Source organism: Aulostomus chinensis, chromosome 24 (assembly GCF_037954235.1).
Source record: "Aulostomus chinensis isolate RoL2024-O1b breed Wild chromosome 24, RoL_Achi_v1.0, whole genome shotgun sequence".
In the NCBI taxonomy this organism is placed as follows: Eukaryota; Metazoa; Chordata; class Actinopteri; order Syngnathiformes; family Aulostomidae; genus Aulostomus; species Aulostomus chinensis.
Genome location: NC_141343.1, coordinates 7,647,810 through 7,670,095, shown reverse-complemented (window position 1 = coordinate 7,670,095; position 22,286 = coordinate 7,647,810). Strand labels below are relative to the sequence as shown.

Here is a 22,286-nt window from a genome sequence, read left to right as displayed (position 1 = left end):
GCCTAATACCTAATTTTCTAATCTGTAAATATGTTCACCTTAATTTGTTAAAAATTAACAGATTATTTAATGATGTGTCCAGGTTTCTAAGTCAGTGCCAACTAAACTTTTTCCCTCGGAGGGCTGAAATGTAAACTTACTGAAGTGTCACAGGCCAAAAGCTACGGAAGACATATAAGGTCCACCCATAAGGCAAAAAAAATGACAGGAGGTAGATTTTTCTTTTTCATCCTGCACTTCGAGAAAAATAGTTTAAATGTTGGGAATGAAGCCAAAATACAATGTAGAGAAAAAAGTCGACATATAATGACTTGAATTCTCTTCCAAGCTTGTGTGGTTTATCCTTAAGGAACAGTCGCAGTTTTCGGCACAGTCTCTTCAAAGTCGTAATAATGATACTGTAACTACAGTGGGTTTGTGAGCTAACAGAGAAAGTGCTTCTGTCACTAAAGACGGGTCCAAAGTATAGTTTCCCCAGTTCATCTAACTGCCTGCACAGCATTTTGTAGAAGCAGTTACATGCGCCAGTTGTAATAGTCTCAAAAGGCCGACTTCATTCTCAATATTATATATTGACTTATTTCTGAAAGTGCACGATGGAAAAAAAACAACAAAAAAACAACTACCTCCTCTCTTTTTTTTGGTCCTACTACTCTTTCGTAAAGAGACAAATACCTGTTTTTGTTTTCAAAATGCAAACATGGTACTAAAATTACAAGCTTTTTGTTGGTTGTGCAACATGACAAATACACATTTCATTATCAATAAAATCTTCTTTTGCAAGGTGCTCCTGTGACAATACAGGTAAATTGATCAAATGCAGGAAAACATGCTGCCTGATTCAAATAGTGGACAAAGGAACAATAGTGAGGCGTCCTATTTATTAATTTGACCTAACCTAGAAACAAGAAAGTGATTTAGAGCATATATTTTTAGGAATTTTTAAAACTGAGGTCATTTTTATTCATATAAACCAAGACAGAAGAAGAATGAATTCTTTATTATAGTTTTTATGAACAAATTTACTTATAAATTAAGACTGAAAGCTTGTAAGTACTCAGTAGTAGTGGGTTTAGTCCTTTTATCTTGCAAAAAACTGCTGATACTTGTTTTAATACAGTACATTAATACAACAGACATGTCTAAAAAATGTTTACAAATTGTGTCAGTGGTGCTCAACAAAATGGAGGTGTAAAAGTACAGGCTAAAAGCAAACTTTTTTTTTTTTTTAGTTTACAGATTCCATCATTTGTTTATAGTACAACATGGTCACTATGACACGAGGACATACAGTTCAAAGACATATTACGGCATTATAAATTACCTTTCAGTTTTTTTAACTAAAAAAATATACACAAATATTTACAAACACAGGGTGTCAAAATAGTCATGAAGTAAAAGCTTGTGTAATCAGAAATTTTTAACAATCCCCGGTAAATTTGCTCTCAGTCACATTTAGAACTCACTACTGGGTTATACTTTGTTTTCCACCCAAAAAGTGTTTTCTTGCCTTTCAGGTACTCACAAATTAAGAGTTCATGAATATTTTTTTTTTCCCATTCCTGCATTACTCCTTTTGGACTTCAGAACAGAGAAATAACCAGCGACGTATATTGAGCTTGTAGCTAAAGGTTATTGATGGGTAACCACTGCTACGACAACCAAACGCTACCAAATCTCTCATGCACATCAACTGTGATAACATACGCGTTCTTTAACGTGCTCTCAGCTAACATTTACAGGCAGTTTTGCTATTTTGTTGCTGTAGCCGTTGTTAGCTGTCAGTAGCCATTAGCTTCAAGCTGAAAATACATGGCTGGCTCTTTCTGCTTTCTGGAGAAACAAAATAATACAGGGGACGAAATACATAAATGTGTGTAACCTTGTGAGTACCTGAAAGATGTGGTAGTTGGGTATAGCATTACTTGAAACGCTATATTTAAAAAGCTAGCATTTATGTGAGCTTATCGAGTTCTATCAGGTGTTGCTGGAGCCTTTCTGACCTTTTTAAGAGCTCGTTCTTTTTCCATAAATCAAAATGCTCGTGTCATTTTGTGTCGTCCACCTTTCACATTTGTTCTTCTCTAGATTAAACCATCTCCTTGAGTCTCGGCACACTGCACCATAATCTGTCTCTCGTTCTCCCAAACAATCCCTTCATCTTCCCTCTTCATCTCCCCGCCGTCCTCCCACATCATCTCCCCCACATCCTGAGGACTGCAGCCCACCACCACCCTGTCCCACAGCTCACCCTCCCCGCTCAGCTGCTCGTTCCTCTCGGCCTCCCTGCCCCACTGGACGGCCTGCTGGGGAACCAGGGTGGTGACCGAGCTGAGGGTGAGGAGGGTGCTCTGGGAGAAGGTGGAGGGTGTGACGGTGCTGGCAGGAAGGGCGGTGAGCTGGATGAGCTGGGGGTGGCTGGTGCTGGATAAGTGAGGAGGTGGGGCGGTGGTGAGGTGGAGAACGGTTGGGGCTTGCTGAACCATGTGATGCGTGGGTAGTTGGAGGAACTGGCCCGGAGATACAGCCAGCTGAGTCTGTGGAGCGAGCGGCAGCACCACCTGCTGCAGCGGAGTGAGCGTGCTCGTCGTTTCCTGGTTCTCCTGATGCACAGGAAGCTGGTCAGACGAGGTGGAAACTGGGACGGTCTCTAGTACACCCTCACTCTGTGGGACAACCTCTAGGACTGAGGTGGGACTTGTTATTACCGAACCTCCGTTGGCTGCCAGAGCTTCAGCTATGAGCACCTCTGGGTGGCTTTTAGCCTTGTGGGCGACAACAGAGTCTTTCTTCTCAAACTTTTTGCAACATATGGAACAGGAGAACTGGTAGGAAGCTTCGGCGTCGTGCTTCTTCATGTGCCAGTTCAAGGAGGCTTTCTGACGGCAGGTGAAGCCACAGATCTCACACCTGCCACAAGGGGGAGACAAAGTATATATCATCATCCAAACCAGCATCACCACAGACTGAATGAGTTCTGCTTGGCCATTTTATTTTATTTTTTTTAAATATTCATGAGCCCGGTTAGGGGAAATGAAATGAAAAAAAAAAACCCAACAACAACAAAAACACTCAGATTATATTTCATATTAAAGAAAGACATAGCAAATTTGTGTGATGTTACTCTAAGCTGATTTAAGTTCAAACAAATAAAGAAACCAGGAACTTAAAAGGGAATCATGTGCTTGTTCTTCCTGGATACCAGCCAGCAGGCATTATGACATGCTACCGTCTCTCATCTCACTGTATGGGCTTCTCTCCTGTGTGGATCATCCGGTGAACTGCCAGGTTATGGGAGCTCTTGAAGGCCCGAGCACAGTACTCGCAGATGTAGTCCCTCTGATCTGGAAGACACAACAGCAACGGGAGAAGCCACGCCGGTTAACGCTTCCACTGATTATTTCAGAACCAAACGCAAAGCCGTGGCCCATCGTCACCTGTGTGGTGTTTCGCGTGGCGCAACAGCTGCTTCTGCAGGCGAAACAGTCGCCCACATGACGGGTGGTCACACACGTACTTCTTTTTCAGCAAGTGCTGGTATTTGATGTGATGCTGAGATGAGAAAACGGAACAGAAACTGGATAAAATAGTGAAAACGTGGCAGGATTTTCTTCAGCTTAATGGAAATAAAAGGCTAAAAATTACAGAATGGAGCTTAATCAGGGCAAAAACTTTAAAACGGTGATGTGGCACCCACCCAAAAACAACTGGAATCAGATAATTGAGAGGGTTTCCCATCCCCTAAATATATGGAAACAGACACTTAAGGACACAACGTAAAACATTTAGAAAACAAATTCTGCTGAAGTTCCTGCTGAATTTACTCTGATGTCAACTTGGGTGGGTTGGTACCTTAAGATTCCGATTTGTTCTATGGCACTTTTGTAATTAGAGGTCAGTTATTTCTGAGTCCCAGCTAAAATAGAACGCATGAGCACATTCAATTATCCTGAGAAAAGTAGGTTCTTATCTTTCTGGAGATGAGTCCTGTTATAAGAAAAGACTGCATCGTGATGATAAACCCTCAGGACTGCAATAATGTGAAGGACCAACTACTCTACTCCCTTGTAGAGTGGCTTCAAAACAATGTAGGGTGTTGTCATGGTTACGCCTGAGAGGCTATAGCAAACCTGTAGGTAGCGTGGGTGAGCTAAGACGGTACCACAGCCTTCTATCTCGCAGCGGACGTACTGCACAGGGGGCTTCTTCCTGTCAACGCCGAACGAAGACGATGTTGGATTCACCATCTCACTGACGGATTCAGTAAAGAACACAAACACTCACCTTCTCTTAGGCGGACGAGCGGCTTTGTCATCTTTTGGTTGTTTACCTCGTCTAGGGGGGAAGAAAAATTCAGATCAGGAGTGTAACTTTTTTATCTCTTGTCGCCTCGTTATACAGATCAGGTTCCCAGCTCAGGTTTTTTTTATGGCTGGGAATAACAGTCAAGTGCATATTCAACTAAAATAAATGACAAACTCCACTGATTAATAAAACATAAACATGTATTTAATTATATTAATATTCACCAAATTGTGTCAGACAAACTCAGCTGAATATACTCCAAAATTCAGGTATTCGTGGGGAAAATTCCCATTCATTTTACAACATTTTTGGGCTTTTATTTACTTTTCAGAAAAGAGCAAGGACTGGAAATTGCTTATTTAAAAAAAAAAATCCGTAACTCTTCCTGGTTTTTCCCATGATTTTATGAACTCTTATCAGTTTGAAGAACAGCCGATTTAGCGCGTGATTCTGCTGTTCGACACAGGTGAACGTGACAGCATGATGTGCAAACTACTGAGCCGTCCCCCCACCAAACTTGGCGGAGAGGCGCAACAGGGACCAGGAAAAGGCCCCTTAAATTTTTCAGAATTCTGCTAAACATAAAAGAAACAACAATAAAAAAGAAATCATCTTTCTAGATTGGCCCGGCGCACTTGGATACGATATTTATCGCTGAGTAAGGATGGAGACTCGTGACTCCTGAATGAATCCCTCGAGTAAAAAAAAAAAAAAGAAAAGAAAAAGAAAGAAAGATCATACGCAGGTTGCAATACTGGGCCTCATTTTGCAGTCTTTTGGTTTTGCACAATAAGACAATTTCATCTTACGGACAGGAAGATGTGACATCTTCTTATAATTCGAAACTCCTTTTTCCTCCTTCCCTCCCTCCTCCTCTATCCATATATGCAGGGGGGTGCCCCGCCCCTCCAAAGTCCAGTTAATTGTATCTAATTTCATTTTATATATGGCGCAACATCACAAAAGAAACCATATAAGGTGACTTTTCCTGTGGAACAGGTCTAGACCTTCTTTTATCGAAAAAAACGAATTAGGCTTATGTTGTTGATCTAATTTAGGCGAAGGTGTGTCATTTCACTCGATACATTGTTGCGCATTTATAATTCTCCTGTTCTGCGAAGACTCCGCGCCCATGCGTATTGCACAGACAGACAGACAGACAGACACACACACACTTGCACTGGCACCCACAACCAGACAGAGAGAGCGGAGGAAAACATGTCATGGCAACCACAACCGCCTGGAAAGCAGGCGAAAATATCTGTGTTGTTTTTTTGTTTTGTTTTTTTCAACACACCCAAGCTCAATGTAGGAAAAGTGGCGAGGATGCTAACAGTAGCTCTGCTGCTAACAGCAGCCAGAGAAGCTGCTGGTGACTGGTGTCTTTATTGTGTTCTACATCTTTCAGTAGTGACGCTTTTATTCTATTTTATTTGCGCTACACCTTTGCTTGCTTCAGAGAACACGATCTCGTGCCTCATGTACAGGCACTTGAGAAATGAAAATAAAAGTGTTCTACTGTTTACCACCTATGACAATGAAGTATTTACAAGCCTGAGAGATTGACATTGACAAGAAGGAACCGACAACTGTCAGGAACAGGGAGAACGACATAGCCGACAGGCTTTGCTTCCTGCCTGGAAGTTTAATTTTGATTAGATCAGTGTTCGCGCAGCATAATGTCATTAGAGCGTATATGAAGATGAATGATTAGGAATTATTCTACAAAATATTATAACAATGGCACAATTTAGACTGGCTATTCTTTTCCACCATGACACCAGCCCCCTATATAAAAGGACAGGAATCTGTTAATTTGCCTGTCTTTTTTGCGGCTCGGTCCGAGGTTTCAGGGAGAGTGCGGCAAATTGGGAGTCCATTTTGGCCCAACAATATTCCTCCTTCGAGGGTACACTTATTGCTGCCTCCATTGCTATGTAAATCAAAGCTGTCAATGTGCCGGCTCAGTGTGAGATGGGAGGAGGTGTCGATGATGACTCAAACATAACGCTCGCCGGTTCTCCCGCATGAAACACCTCAGAGAAAGTATACACCGGCGCTGCTGGCAGCCACAGCGGCAAATTACTGTTTTGAAACTCACAGACTGTCACGGGACTGAATATTCTTACAACGCATGTTGTTCATGACTGTTCACACGCAACTTTGTGCAGCACATCACGTCACATGTTTGCGCTCACACAAGTGGCCTCATATAACGCCTCCATTTCACACAGACAAGACGGCAGATTCCCGCCTCTACCTGGCTGCAAATTTGGTGCATTCTGTGTCTAAAAAGGGCTACCATTAAAAAGTGAAAGGGTTTTGCATTGTTTTGCAGTGTTTGAGTGTCAGAAGAACATGCAGGCTCTCTCTCAAGGAATGAGCTCAGAGGCACTGATTCAGCTGGGTGAAGCCTAACGGCCCAGACACCTGACGGCGCCATCCACGCGTCGGGATGGCGCCGTGTGTTAAAGCTGTTCTCTTGCTCATCTCTAACCACACCTTTTCTCGGTACAAACGCCCTCACAAGTCTTCCTGAAACAGGTTCAGAGTTATTTGCATTTACTTACTTCCTGGGTGACTCTGCATTATCTCCTACGTCATCACATTGTTTGATGACTTCTGGAAATTCTTCTGATTTGAAAACTTTCTCTTCCTCCTTCTTTACGGATTCCTCTGTCTTGACCTCGTTGTGTTGTAACAACGCTCGTCGCCTGGATTTCTGTCTGCGAGAGAGAGAGAGAGGAAGAAAAAAAAAAGCACGGATCATCTCATGTTCACCCCACTGGGTTTAAATTAACAAGAATAATTAAATTACATCGTCATCTGAGGTTTAGGGATGATGTCGCTCGGGTGGTCCCTGGGTGGAAGGTCTTCATCCAGAGCCACATCTGGATCTGCAAAGCTAACATGGACATCAACACAATGCCGGACATGATGAAACTAATTCAAATGAAACAGAAATCCAAAATTTCCTCTGCTGCTCATTTCGTGAATTTTACGACACTCACTTGTCAGTATCTTTTGATGCACCTTCTTTCTTCCCTGAAAACACACACACACACACACACACACACACACACACACACACACACACACACACACACACACACAGCATTCTTTTTTCCACAGTTTTCCCAGGACTTTATAAAAAATGTTCATGACTGTACATTCTGCCTGCCTCCATGAAAAATAAACACATTACATACTCATGTGTTTCTGAGGGAAATTTCCAAAGATTTTTCCAGGTAAAGTGGAGTTTTTCTTACCACATGACAAAGTCTCCATCCTGGTTTCAGGCTTACATGTTTGTGCAGGTGTCAGCCTCTGGACTCGGGTTGGAGGTCTTCGCTTGCCCGTTCTAGATTTGGACAGCTTTGGTCCAAAAGTGCGTTTAGATGCTAAGAGAGTCAAAATATATTGAGTGTGACAGAAATACCAGATTAAAAGTCATAGATGGAGAAAAGCGAGCCTTCTTACCCCTTTTAGATGTAGGTTTCTTCATAGTGGTACTGTGTATGAGAAAAGGTCGATATTATAGGCCTCTAATGACCTCTGAGAATAAATAATTAAGTAAAACACATGCATTTGGTTTGGTTTTGATAGCTGGTAAACCTATAGCTTTAAGAAGCCCCAGTGATATAACACACTTCCGACAATTACAGCTCAAGTGTCCTGCCAACTTCGCTGCAGTCTGTAGTATTAAGCCGCCTATTAGAGAGGCAGCTACGGCCCAGAAACGGGTTTTAATACACGTACTTACTGCATGACAGTTTTCCCTCGGCTACTTGAAGGTTTTTTCTGACGATGGGTAGTGTTAGAATCACTGGTCCCGCCAGCTACAACCCCTCTAGTCCGCAAAACTCGCACACAAACACCGGTGTCTGCCATGGAGTCAGCGGAGAGCGCTGCGTTTCTCCCGTTCCTCTTCCTTCCTCCGCTTCCGCTGGAAGCCTCAGTCGAGCCCGAGGATGATTTTGCGGCCTCCGTGTTATACGCATCAGTGGATCCGGTTTTCTTCGTCCCAGGACGAGTGCCTGAAACCCCTTCTTTCCCCGGGGCCATGCTAATTGCGAAGACTCTTCCTAACTTTGAATTTTAATTAATTATCCATTATTATTTTGAATTACATGACCAACGTAACTTAGAAAGGCCTCAGTGAGACCAGTGTGTTAGCCAAGTCAACTGTGGATGAGAAACCACTTATTTATTTTTTTTAAGATAATTAAGAATAAAAGTTGCGATGTAGTAGTAACAGCGTTTAAAAAAAAAACATTCTTTACGACTTAAAGCTAAAGCAAACCTTAAATTTCTTTGGCCCCCATCAAGAATGTTTGGGAAGCGTCTCCTTTAAGAGCAGTAGCAAGTTACGCGGATTTTTTCCCTTCTGGACTTTACCGCTTCCCGTATTCGTGTAAACGGGGGCTATGGGAATTACAGTTCCAGGATTGAGCAGGTTTTCTGCGCTTTATTATTTAAATGATGATCGTGATTATTATTACGATCACAAAAACATACAACACCCTTAAATGTCATCTAAGTAATACAATTATTGTCCATTTTTTAAAATTCTTCAGGTTTCTAAAAATGTCTGAATACCTCTAAAAGTGATTAAGTCAATATGCTTTATTACATGGCTCCCATCGTAGTGTCCTTTTATTTTATTTTTTATTTTTTTCAACAAATAACAACGACAAATAAATAAAAATGTCCCCGTGATGCGCAATGTAACTGATAAGAGCAGATAAGGAGACAGGAGATAAGAACATTCCTCGTGTGTCATTTGAGTCACAGCAACGTGGTGCAGACTTCTGGAGGCTGACAACAAATGGATTCAGGTGGTCTCACATGCAAGTTATGCTTTTTTGTTAATTGAATAAGTATTTCCGTTGGCTATTGTGCATGTCATTAAAATCAATGCTTGTTCTTCTAGTTTGAACACAACCTCTTAGAAATAAAGGATGGTTGTCGTCTCCTAGCACAGAAATGTAATAAATTACTCAAACTTCATTGAAATGTTTCGTCTGAGTACTTAAAGGAACGGTAACATTTTCTTCCTAAAACTCCCGCTTCATGCCATTTAAATAAATCTATGTTGGGAAAATTTGTGTTTGTGTGTTGTTATGTCTAGTGTGTGTGGGAGTGTGTGTGTGTGTGTGTGTGTGTGAGAGAGAGAGAGGGAGAGAGAGAGGGAGAATAAAGGAAGCATTTATAGCTCAACAGCACAACAATGACAACAAAGTGATGCCTTCAAGAACAACCCCAGGTTCCTCTTCAGCACCGTGGGCAGGCTCACCAAGAACCATAGTGCTGTTGAGCCATGCATCCCCCCAACTCTCAGCAGTAACGACTTCCTTTCTTTCTTTACTGAAAAGATTGTGAATATTAGAACGAAGATTGCCAGTCATGGAGGACAGACTACAGTCCCCATAGAAGCACCTCCCAGACTTGGTGCATACTTGGACAGCTTCTCCCCCATCGACCTGTCAGAATTAACTTCTGCAGTCGGTTCCTCCAAGTCAGCCACTTGTCTGCTGGATCCCATCCCAACAAGCCTCCTTAAGGATGCCTTCCCTCTAGTCAACTAATCTTTCCTTAGTCACAGGTTATGTGCCACAGGCCTTTAAGGTGGCTGTCATCAACCCTTTACTTAAAAAACCTCTTAACCCAGATGTATAAGCCAACTATAGGCCGATATCCAACCTCCCCTACATCTCCAAGATCCTTGAGAAGGTTGTCCTGGAGCAGCTACATGAACATCTGCACAGCAACGAGCTCTTTGAAGCCTTCCAATCTGGATTCAGGGAACACCATAGCACTGAAACAGCACTGGTCAGAGTCTCTAATGATCTTCTCATAGCTTCAGACTGAGGTCTTGTCTCTGTGCTTGTCCTTTTGGACCTCAGTGCTGCATTTGACACCATCGACCACAGCATCCTGCTACAGAGACTAGACCATGACATTGGGATTAAAGGAACTGCCCTAAAATGGTTTAAGTCCTACTTATCTGACAGGTTTCAGTTTGTTAATGTTAATAATGACCATTCTGAGTATAGCAGAGTTACATATGGTGTACCACAGGGTTCAGTTTTAGGACCGATTGTCTTCACTCTTTACATGCTCCCATTAGGTGACATAATCCGGAAGCACTCGATCAACTTCCACTGTTATGCAGATGACACACAACTTTACTTGTCGATGGAGCCAGACGACACAAGCCCGCTTACTCATCTGCAAGACTGCCTGAAAGACATTAAATCCTGGATGTCCTCTAACTTCTTAATGCTCAATTCAGATAAAACTGAGGTAATCATTTTTGGACCTAAACACCACAGGGACACACTCTTGAATCGGACCTCTACTCTAGATGGCATCACCCTAACTCCGAGTACAACTGCAAGGAACCTTGGGGTCATTTTTGACCAGGACCTTTCCTTCAGCTCCCACATAAAGAATGTGACTAGGACCGCCTTCTTCCATCTGTGAAGTATCGCTAAGATTAGGAATATCCTTTCCCAGAGTGATGCTGAAAAACTGGTGCATGCATTTATCACTTCTCGGCTGGACTACTGCAACTCTCTCCTGTCAGGATGTCCTAAATACTCCCTAAAGAGTCTCCAGCTGGTCCAGAACGCTGCAGCGAGGGTTTTGACGGGAGTTAAGAAGAGAGAACACATCTCTCCCACTTTAGCTTCTCTCCACTGGCTTCCTGTAGGATCTAGAATCGACTTCAAAGTCCTTCTGCTGACTTATAAGGCTCTCAATGATAAAGCTCCATCCTATTTGAAAGAGCTCATTAGTCCCTACTGCCCGACCAGAGCACGCCGCTCCCAGAATGCAGGTCTTTTAGTGATTCCCAGTATCAATAAAAACAGACTGGGAGGTAGAGCCTTTAGTTACCGGGCTCCTCTACTGTGGAACCAGCTCTCTCCATGGGTCAGAGAGGCAGACACTTTAACTACGTTTAAGTCCAGGCTTAAGACCTTCCTCTATGACAGAGCCTTCAGTTAGGACTGGTTCAGGTAGCTCTGAACCATTGATAGCTATACTGCTGGGGGACACATCAGGTTACATGGAGCCCTTCCCTCCTCTCCTCTCCTCTCCCCCTCTCTCCTCCTCTCCTCCCTGCACATTTTTGGAACTGTCACTACCACTACTTGTTGCACTTTGTAGTTTGGCCTTGGTGTCTCGCAGTCTCTCTGTGTTTCCACAGATCCACCAGAGCCCCAACCGCCGCCTGCATCGCCCCCTCCCTCTTATTCCCTACTGTTACACCGGCCTGCGCTCCCCTTCCATGAACCAGTCTGCCATCCAGTCTCCCATCAAGCTGGCTTGCTCTCCCTGCCTCCCCTTCCAGAAGCTTCCTTCTTCAGCTGTTATTAACATTTCCGTGTTTCTCACATTCTGCATTGTAAACTGTTTTCTTGTCTGTAACAACATCTACTGCACGTCTGTCCGTCCTGGGTGAGGGATCCCTCCTCTGTTGCTCACCCTGAGGTTTTCACAGATTTTTCCCTGTTAAAAGGGTTTTCTATGGAGTTTTTCCTCAGTCGATGTGAGGGTCTAAGGGCAGAGGATGTTGTTATGATGCCATGTGAAGCCCTTTGAGACAAACTGTTTGTGAAAACGGGCTATACAAATAAAATTGCCTTGCCTTGCCTTGCCTTGCCCTTCATATCTGGTAACTGACGCCACATGACTCAGTCGTGATAAATAAATCTGTAGCCAAAAAAACATATCAGATGCGACGCCAAGCCCTGATCCACCCAGACAGGTGCGATCCGGTTGGGAACAAAAATGCGAATCTACATTTCTTACATTTTTTTTCTTCCCTAATAGCTGTTATAAAATTACATTTTGGGTGATGCATTCATATATTGTCTTCGTCTTCGTCGTCCTCCGCTTCATCCGGTGGGTCCGGGTCACGGGGTCAGCAGTCTCAGCAAGGAAGCCCAGACTGCCCTCTCCCCAGCCACTTCAACCAGCTCTTCCGGGAGGATCCCGAGGCGTTCCCTGGCCAGCCGAGAGATATAATCCCTCCACCGTGTCCTGGGTCGGCCTCGAGGCCTCCTCTCAGTTGGACATGCCAGGAAAACCTCCAGAGAGAGGCGCCCAGGAGGCATCCTCACCAGATGCACGAACCACCTCAACTGGCTCCTCTCGCCATGGAGGAGCAGCGGTTCTACTCTGAGTCCCTCCCGAATGACAGAGCTTCTCACCCTATCTCTAAGGGAGAGCCCAGCCACCCTGCAGAGGAAACTCATTTCGGCCGCTTGTATTCGCGATCTTGTTCTTTCGGTCATTACCCAATCCGCCTGTCAATCTCCCGCTCCATCTTACCCTCACTCGTGAACAAGACCCCGAGATACTTAAACTCCTCCACCTGAGGTAAGACCCCCCCCCCCAACCCGGAGTGGGCAAACCACCCTTTTCCGGCTGAGGACCATGGCCTCAGACTTGGAGGTGCTGATTCTCATCCCAGCCGCTTCACATTCGGCTGCAAACTGTCCCAGCAAGAGCTGGAGGTCGTGGCCCGATGGCGCTAAGAGGACTACGTCATCCGCAAACAGCAAAGACGACATCCTCCTGCCACCAAACTCAAACCCCTCCACCACCCGGCTGCGCCTAGAAATTCTGTCCATAAAAGTTATGAACAGAACCGGTGACAAAGGGCAGCCTTGGCGGAGTCCAACCCTCACTGGGAACAAGTCCGACATACTACCGGCTACACGGACCAGACTCTCACTCCTCCGGTAGAATGACCGAATGGCCCTTTGTAAAGGGCCATCCACCCGTACTCCCGGAGTACCCCCCACAGTATGCTCCTGGGAACACGGTCGTAAGCCTTCTCTAAGTCCACAAAGCACATGTGGACTGGTTGGGCAAACTCCCATGCCCCCTCCAGCACCCTAGCGAGGGTGAAGAGCTGATCCATGGTTCCACGGCCAGGACGAAAACCACACTGCTCCTCCTCAATCTGGGGTTCGACTATCGCCCTGACCCTCCTCTCCAGTACCCTGGCGTAGACCTTACCAGGGAGGCTGAGAAGTGTGATCCCCCGATAGTTGGAACACACCCTCTGGTCCCCATTCTTAAAGACGGGGACCACCACCCCGGTCTGCCACTCCAAAGGCACTTCCCCCGATGTTCATGCAGTGTTGCAGAGACGTGTCAGCCAAGACAGCCCCACTACATCCAGAGCCTTGAGATACCCAGGGCGGAACTCATCCACCCCTGGGGCTCTGCCACAGCGGAGTTGTTTAACTGCCTCGGCGACTTCTGCCCCGGAGAATGGACGACCCCCCCCCCCCCCCAAGCACTCCCCAGACTCTTGTCTCCTCCACGGAGTACGTGCTGGTGGGATTGAGGAGTTCCTCAAAGTATTCCTTCCACCGCCCAATTATCTCCCCAGTTGACGTCAGCAGCCTCCCACCCCCACTGTAAACAGTGTGGGCAAGGTGCCGCCTTCCCCCCCTGAGGCGACGGACGGTTTGCCAGAACCTTTTTGGAGCCGACCGATAGTCGTTCTCCATGGCCTCACCGAACTCTTCCCACGCCCAAGTTTTTGCTTTGGTGACCGCCACAGCTGCACACCGTTTGGCCTGCCGGTACCGGTCAGCTGCCTCTGGAGACCCACAGGCCAGCCATGCCCTGTAAGCCTCCTTCTTCAGCCTGACGGCTCCCCTCACCTCTGGTGTCCACCAGCGGGTTCGAGGATTACCCCCGCGGCCGGCCCCAGCAGCCTTGCGGCCACAGCTCACAGCAGCCGCCTCGACAATGGCAGAGCGGAACATGGCCCATTCGGACTCAATGTCCCCCACTACCCCCGTGATGTGATCAAAGCTCTGCCGGAGGTGGGAGTTAAAGATCGTTCTGACTGGTTCTTCTGCCAGGCGTTCCCAACAAAAAACCCTCACTACTCGTTTGGGCCTGCCAGGTCTGCGCGGCATCTTCCCCTGCCATCTGATCCAACTCACCACCAGGTGGTGATCAGTTGACAGCTCAGCTCCTCTCTTCACCCAAGTGTCCAGAACATGCGGTCGCAGGTCAAATAATACGACTATAAAATCGATCATAGACCTGCGACCTAGGGTGTCCTGGTGCCATGTGCACTGGTGGGCATCCTTATGCTCGAACATGGTGTTTGTTATGGCCAAACTGGGACTTGCACAGAAGTCCAATAACTGAACACCACTCGGATTCAGGTCGGGCCTGCCGTTCCTCCCAATCACACCTCTCCAGGTCATGCTGTCGTTGCCCACGTGAGCGTTGAAGTCTCCCAGTAGGACAATGGAGTCCCCAGCTGGGGAACCATCCAGTACCCTTCCCAAGGACTCCAAAAAGGGTGGGTACTCTGAACTGGTGTTTGGCGCATATGCGCAGACCACAGTCAGGACCCGTTCCCTGTCCCGAAGGCGCAGGGAAGCAACCCTTTCGTCCACGGGGGTAAACCCCAACGTACAGGCAGAGAGTCGAGGGAAAACCAAAAAGCCCACCCCCACCCTCCGCCTCTCACCCGGAGCAACTCCAGCAAAAGAGAAAGTCCAACCCCTCTCAAGGACTCGGGTTCCGGACCCAGAGCTATGTGTCGAGGTGAGGCCGACTATATCTAGCCGGTAACGCTCAACCTCTTCCACCAGCTCCAGCTCCTTCCCCACCAGAGAGGTAACGTTCCATGTCCCAAAAGCCAGCTTCCATGTCTGTGGTTCAGACAGCCGAGGCACCCGCCTGAAACTGCCACCCAAACCACATTGCACCGGACCCCTCCGGTTCCCCCAATGAGTGGTGAGTCCAAGGGAGGACGTGCCTATGTGTCCTCTTCGGGCTAGGCCCGGCCGGGCCCCACAGACCAAGGCCCGGCCACCAGGCGCTCGCCTTCGAGCCCCCACCCCGGGCCTGGCTCCAGGGCGGGGCCCCGGTGCCCCTCCGGGCAGGGTACATGTAGCAATTGCTGGTTTTTCCATGAAGGGTCTGTTGAACCGTTCTTTGTCTGGCCCTTCGCCTAGGACCAGTCTGCCTTGGGTGACCCTACCAGGGGCAAAATGCCCCCGACAGCATAGCTCCTAGGGTCACTAGGGCACTCAAACTCCTCCACCACGGTAAGGTGACGGTTCCAGGAGGAGTCATATATTGTGTACTATATTATTTTTTATGTTGTATTTTTTTTGTTTTTTTTTGCTTGAAATGACCGTCACCCCTAACTACTGCTGCTCATTCTCCAACAAATTTGAATACGGTGGAGTCCCAGTAAAGACAGCATTACTCTCAACAGTAGCCGGCCTAAAGAAAGACGCTTTTGGGCGGCATGGCTCAGGGGTAGAGTGGCCGTCTAGCAACCGAAGGGTCGCTGGTTCGATCCTCGACCCCGGTGACCATGTCAAAGTGTCCTTGAGCAAGATACTGAACCCATAATTGCTCCTGATGAGTAGGTTGGCGCCTTGCATGGCAGCCTCCACCATCAGTGTGTGAGTGTGTGTGTGAATGGGTGAATGAGATGACACTGTAAAGCGCGCTTTGAGTACCGCTAAGGTAGAAAAGCGCTATATAAAATTGAGTCCATTTACCATTTACCATGAAGTTTCCCACATGATCGGTCACCTGCTGTCGTCGGTGCTTCGATGAATGTGTCGCATCATCATGTTCCCAACCAAATAAAACAAACCAGTACAGGAGGAACACTTCTTCCACTGAAAGACACCATCAGCACATGCGCACAGCAATGTTTTAATGAGGATTAACAGTAAAAGCAACAAGACCTACTTTGCCTTTTTTTTTTTATTCACTAAAAATGTAACAGGCAAACAATGATGAGGACTTAGGTGTTTGCAAGAGCCACGGTTTAGTGAAATGAAACACTGGGTGCAGCTTCAGGACCGGTTTCCTGAAACAACTAAAGACGGTCGAGATTTGTTCATTGCTCCTCGTGTACAAAATGTCAAGGTTTTTTTTTTCTTGTACTTGCAAACCGTCTTAGGGTTCATGGGAGCAGCAGTTTAGTAACGTGTTTCTACAGAAATAGAAGCAGAGGGGTAAAAGGACAAACAGTGTGTGTGTGTGTGTGTGTGTGTGTTCTTGTACTTTCTACATATTGAGGACTAGAATACATATTTAACCAGCAGAGTGAGGACATTTTTGGAAAGTGAGGACATTTTAGCCGGTCCTCACATCTTCAAAGGGCCGTTTTAAGGTCAAGACTTGGTTTTAGGGTCGAGGTTAGAATCAGGTTCTGGTTAGGTTTAGGGTCAAGGTTAGGGTCAGGCAGTCGGTTGAGATGGTTCAGTTTAGGGTGAGGGGCTTGGGAATGTATTACGTCAGTGAGAGTCCTCAAAAAGATATAAGTACAAGGATGTGTGTGTGTGTGTGTTTGTGTGTGTGTGTGTGTGTGTGTGTGTGTGTAAGAGTTTGAGACAGACAGACAGATGGACAGACAGACATCAGAACAATTGGAGGTTTGAGACAAAGGTCAGACGTTCCAGAAAGAATGTGACTGATATCTGATCGATCATCAAGACAAACCACGTTCTCGTGTCCTTGAATATCTCTGTATTTCACTGCACTTCCTGATGTTTTAGTCCACTCACAACCACGCCTGAGACGTGTTTTCTCAATTCCCACAGTTTCAAATGACTTAAAGATGTCCTGAATAAACACTGTCATCCTATTTTTTTTATTTTTTTTTTGCGTTGAAGTAAAAGAGTTGAAGCAGTCCGAAAGTCAACCGAATCACACATGCGTGACAAGGTTTTACGCACTCACTTGATAGATGAATTCTGAACATTCCCACGTCACTCATGTTGTGTGTGACTCCGATGAAAGCAGTCCAAGCAGGAAACACTGAGTATCAATTCAGAGTTCCTGTTATCCTTTGAAGCGTGATATCCAGTTTTGATGCAGGTATATAACCAAATACTATTCATGCAAAGTGAGAGCCAACGTGAATAAAAGACAGCGAGTGGTGACAGAAATAAAACATTGTTTAAAGGGTCCAAGCCGTGCAGCAGTGCTGTTCGAAAATACGCTGACACGTTTATGTTTTATTATCATGAAGTTTTAGCCTGATGTAGGATTGTATGATAGTGTTGTGACCTCTATACAGACCAAAGAAATGGAGTGTGTGCAGGATGCACCAGGCCGTGCTTACACTCCTGCGATAAGAGGAGTTTGGGAAAGGCCTGGGACAGTGAGGAGTCAGCGTCCCTACGCTCCGCCCCGAAACTGTCCTTGAAAGAAGAAGAAAGAACAAGGGATGGGAAGCTACTGAGAGGAGGAACTCTCCATGTACATGTCTGAGGGACACTGAGACTAAGTGCAAATGTAGAACTTTGCCTGAACTCCTTGCTGCAAGTAAAACTTTGAATTGAGATCTCCGTCTCTGAGAATTTGATCTTGTGTGTCGGGAAATTTTGTGGTGTGAACCAAGGGAGAAAACACTCTCTTTATCCTACAGAAATAATTTCCTGCCAGGATGAAGCTGAGCTTGTTTTTCCTCAAAGTTCTAGTAAAAATCTGACAGAATGTACGGTTACGGGGTTTCCCTGCTCCACCCACACGCATCGACTTTAATGAACAAGCACGCAATGAAAAGGAAGTTGAAATGTGCACTTTTGTTGAGCTCGCAAACTAGCAAGATGATCTCCTGTACTGAGTTCAGCTGTCATGTTGATAAAGTTCACCTCAGTCAATTGTCCATAACAGTAAAAATGCTAGTAATTATGTGAGCTGCTCTTGTGATTCTATTATTTACCAACACCTCCAGCATGTTACATTAAGTTAAAATGGCTAATTAATTCGTTGAAAGAAAATGGAAGCATATGCATACATTTCCAGAGTCGGGTTTAAAAATCAGATTGCCTTAAGGTAAAGTTTTGGTATTTGGACGTTTCCGTGTGAACCGCGTGAATGTTTCATTTACAGACGCGTCACACGCCCTTCAGTTTTGCATTTGGCCGAGTTTTGTGTTCCTTGTATGTCCTTGTTTGTGATTTGGTTTTTGGTCCGAGTCAAACCGGTTCCTGTTTGAATTTGATGATATTTCCTGCCCACGTCTTGTATTCTGAGAGAGATTTGTCAAAAAACAAACAAAAAACAAACAAACACAGATGTGTTTACAACCCAAGCTATCGCAGGGCTACAAAAGGCTACAAATATCAATCAATCCCAAACAGCTGGTCGTTACCGCAAACACGTCATGCTTTTTTTTTTTTAACTCTGAAACCCTGGTACAGACAAAAAGACATTCATAGTTAACGTGTAAAATATGTCAAACATGCAGTAGGCTTTGATTTTTTTTTCTCCAGCGTCAGATACACTTGCTGCTCATGGATAACCATCACTTGCAAACACATATGGAGCATTTTTTTTTATGTTGAAGCCCCTGACTGGCACGTGCAGTGCGTTCTGACACCGAATCTGCTTTCAAATACTCCAGGCAAAGAACGCTGCTTTCTATTTTGTAGGAGGGGCTGGCCTGAGGGAGGGTGTCTGATGTTGTGAGACCCGAAATGCATCAGGACGCATCACCGATGATGTGTCCCTGCACATCCACGCATATGTCCATACACCCTGTTCTCTGTTTTCTGAGTGTACCACAGCAGCAATGTTGATGAGAAATCAATTTCAGTTTCATTCTCATCCTGACTGTAATGTTACTAACTGCTATTGTTCATGTTAATGCAAGTATTCCCTGTTCAATTTGAAAATAGCTATCTCTTTCTTCTTTCCTCGATGTTCACCCCGTCAGGGTGATAAAACCATCAGAGGTCAGCCATTAAACTGGCCACATTCACATCATCAGGATCACGGAGATCAACAGCTCCTCCCTCGTAGACATGTTCATGTACTCCAGCTGGGGTAAGCACCTCCATCAGAGTGAGGAACGAGTTGGAGCTTCAGTTAAATGCTAATTTAGCTGCGGAATGTGGCTGGAGCCAAAAGTGAGACACCTGATCTGATCGAGGAAATTAATGTAACACGAACAACGGAAAGCGCCAGTAACAACATTGGCACTACGAGACCCAAATCATAATCCAGAAAATAAACTTGTACCCAGTAGACCTTCTTCAACTTCAGATACTGAAACAAAGTATGTTCATGCCTTTGTTACTGCCATGTGAACCACACTTAAAGGGTTAGACAACACATCAGCCAGTTTTATCTCTTCATCAGAAACTGACAGGAAAATTCCAGACAAACCAAAAATAGAGGAGCCAAATTTAAACCTCTTATCAAATATCTGAGACGAACGCCGCGGAATTCAATGGGTTTGGCCAACCTCAAAGCTGTAAATGAAACTAAACAGGACTTGAACTCAATCAAATTCATAACAAGTTACATCACCTGTTTAAAATAATTTCCTACGGCATTTTCCATCCATCCATCCATCGTCTTCCGCTTGTTCCTACATTAAGAGTCGCGGGGGGGGTGGAGCCTATCCCTGCGTCAACGGGTGAGAGGCGGGGTCCACCCTGGACAGGTCACCAGTCCATCTCAGGGCCAACACATAGAGACAGACAACCATTCACACTCACAGTCACACCTACGGTCAATTTAGAGTATCAATCAGCCTCGTCCCCTCTTGATGTCTTTGGACTGTGAGAGGAAGCTGGAGTACCAGAGAGGTACCAGAGAGGTACAGGCGGTGATACTCCAAGCGGTTGATGATTTCCCCCTTTTGCAGCTTCTGTAGGTGTTCCACCACTTTCTTCTTATAGCTGCTGGTGGGGTCGCGTTTTAAGGTCTCATATGTGTGAATGTCACTGAGAAGAGAACTGATCTTGTCCTGGTAGTCAGTTGTGTCAAGGACCACCGTGCATCTTGGAGGATGCAAGGAAGATGCACGGTGGTCATTCATTCACACATATGAGACCTTAAAACACGACCCCACCAGCAGCTATAAGAAGAAAGTGGTGGAACACCTACAGAAGCTGCAAAAGGGGGAAATCATCAACCGCTTGGAGTATCACCGCCTGACCCATGTGGAATGGCTGATGCCAGCACAGCCCATTAGCATCTGAGTGGTTGGTGAAACTCCCTAACGACCACCCCTGAAACTCCCTGACACCGCACAACGACTGTCGTTTGGGGAGGCCAGGTGAGTCTCGGGAGGGTCGTTTCCACCACAATAGCACTGACCACTCCCACATAGGTTTATAAGCTGGAGTTTCCACACTCTTCACTAGAACTGAACAAGCCTCTCGGATGAGAGGTGAAACGTCTTCAAGATAAACTTACGTCCAGTTGACCAGATTTTACTTCGCTTCGATCTACGATGACCTGGATGAATGGGAACCTACACAGACATTTTCTATGTGAGACAAATACATTTCAGTTTCATTTTTTTGTTTTTGTTTTGATTTTTCAGTGACACCAAACAATTGTTGAGTAGTCAGGTCAGTTTTATTTGTGTAGCACCAAATCACAACAAAAGTTATCTCATGACTCTTTACAAGTAGAGCAGGTCCAGTACCACAGTCCTTCAATGAATTTACACTCAACAATTCTCCATCAGCAAGCACATCCTGCAACAGCGGCGACCAAAACCTTCCTTTTCCAGGCTCAGATCCAGGCTCAGTGGGGACGGCCTTCTGCTTTGACTGGTTGGGGGTAAAGAGGGCAGGAGAGTGGGGCAGAGACAAAGACAGATAATGGAGGAAGACAGATATACAGAAGGAAAGAGAGGGACAGAGATAACCCTAACCCAGAGTAGAAGATGAGTTAGTAACACATATGAGTATGATTTATGTATAACACATATCGGAGGACAGAGAGGAAACAAAGGAGGAGAGAGAGGCCCAGTGCACCATGGGAGATCCCCCAGCAGTCTGAGCCTGTAGCAGCATATCTAAGGGCCAGCCTAAGCAGCCCTAACTATAAGCCTGATCAAAAAGGAAGGTCTCTAGTCTGCTCTTAAAGGTAGAGAGGGTGTCTGCATCCTGGACTGAAACTGGGAGACGGTTCCACAGGAGGGGAGCTTAATAGCTGAAGGCTCTGGCTCCTATTCTACTTTTAGAAACTCTAGGAACCACCAGTAACCCTGCATCCTGGGAACGAAGGGTTCTAGCTGGATAATAGGGGACTATGAGCTCTGTCAGATATGAAGGAGCCTGATTGTTGAGGACTTTGTATGTTAGAGACATGGTCTCTTCTACCAGTTCTAGTCAACACACTGGCAGCAGTATTCTGGACCAGCTGGAGAGTCTTTAGGGACTTATAGGCAGCCTGATAGGAGGGAGTTGCAGTCATCCAGCAGAGAGGTGACAAAAGTATCAACTGATCTTAGCGATGTTACATCGATGAAAGAAAGCAGAACAGAGTAAGAGAAGAGATCTGAAACATCCTGTTTGTTCACTTATTTGGAAGTCATGCAAGTCAAGGATGCAACCATGAAAACAATAAAACATTCACAACTCAGTAATTCCAGGCCACTTATCTTTATCTTAATGAAAGGTCATGGGGGGGGGGGGGGGGGCAAACCACAGAGCTAGCTACATATTCGAAACACTAAATATGGCAATTTGTAAAGTAAAAGCTGACATGTATCACTTTAACCCAGAGTGGGAGGAGGGTTATTTTTCAGCTTTCTTAAATTCTACCTGTCTGATTATCATTGTAGTAGTAGACTTGTCGGATAAGGGCGAATTTGAAGATAACTTTTGATGAGGTAGCGGAGGCGGCAGAGCAGAGATACTGGCTGCTACTAAGGATGTGCGATTAAACTGTTGCACATTGAAGCAAGGCTGCGGATGTAGAGGAGCAACTCAAGGAGGATACTGAGTCATGCGAGTGTTTCTCTCTCCAGTCAGCTGATGATGGATGGGGCAAAGTGTGATATCAGTCCTTACAGATCAGTGAGCTCGATTTAGGGCTGGAAAATATAGACATAATCAACGTGATCAGTTCAGTGAGCGCATTTAAAAGCAAGCTAGAACTACAGTAATGTGACCTGCAGAACTCCCTGCAGAAACCCGGCAAGAGAGATCAAA

The 22,286-nt window shown here is 45.6% G+C and overlaps 1 protein-coding gene across 2 annotated transcripts; it reads right to left on the bottom strand.

Moving 5' to 3' along the window:
- Positions 1-984: 984 nt before the first annotated feature.
- LOC147238613 (uncharacterized) lies at positions 985-8,728 on the bottom strand. 2 transcript variants are annotated; one of them, XM_086197844.1, is made up of 11 exons: positions 8,609-8,728; positions 7,786-7,817; positions 7,575-7,706; positions 7,317-7,350; positions 7,124-7,210; positions 6,876-7,031; positions 4,285-4,335; positions 4,131-4,209; positions 3,438-3,552; positions 3,245-3,344; positions 985-2,910 (listed from the first exon to the last, which is right to left on the bottom strand). In XM_086197844.1, exons 2-11 carry the CDS (start codon positions 7,808-7,810, stop codon positions 2,085-2,087), a joined length of 1,605 nt encoding a protein of 534 aa, XP_086053970.1. In that variant the 5' UTR covers positions 7,811-7,817; positions 8,609-8,728; the 3' UTR covers positions 985-2,084. The 2 variants fall into 2 exon arrangements, with proteins under 2 accessions (XP_086053970.1, XP_086053969.1); XM_086197843.1 differs by lacking the exon at positions 8,609-8,728 and adding an exon at positions 8,069-8,602.
- Positions 8,729-22,286: the final 13,558 nt, after the last annotated feature.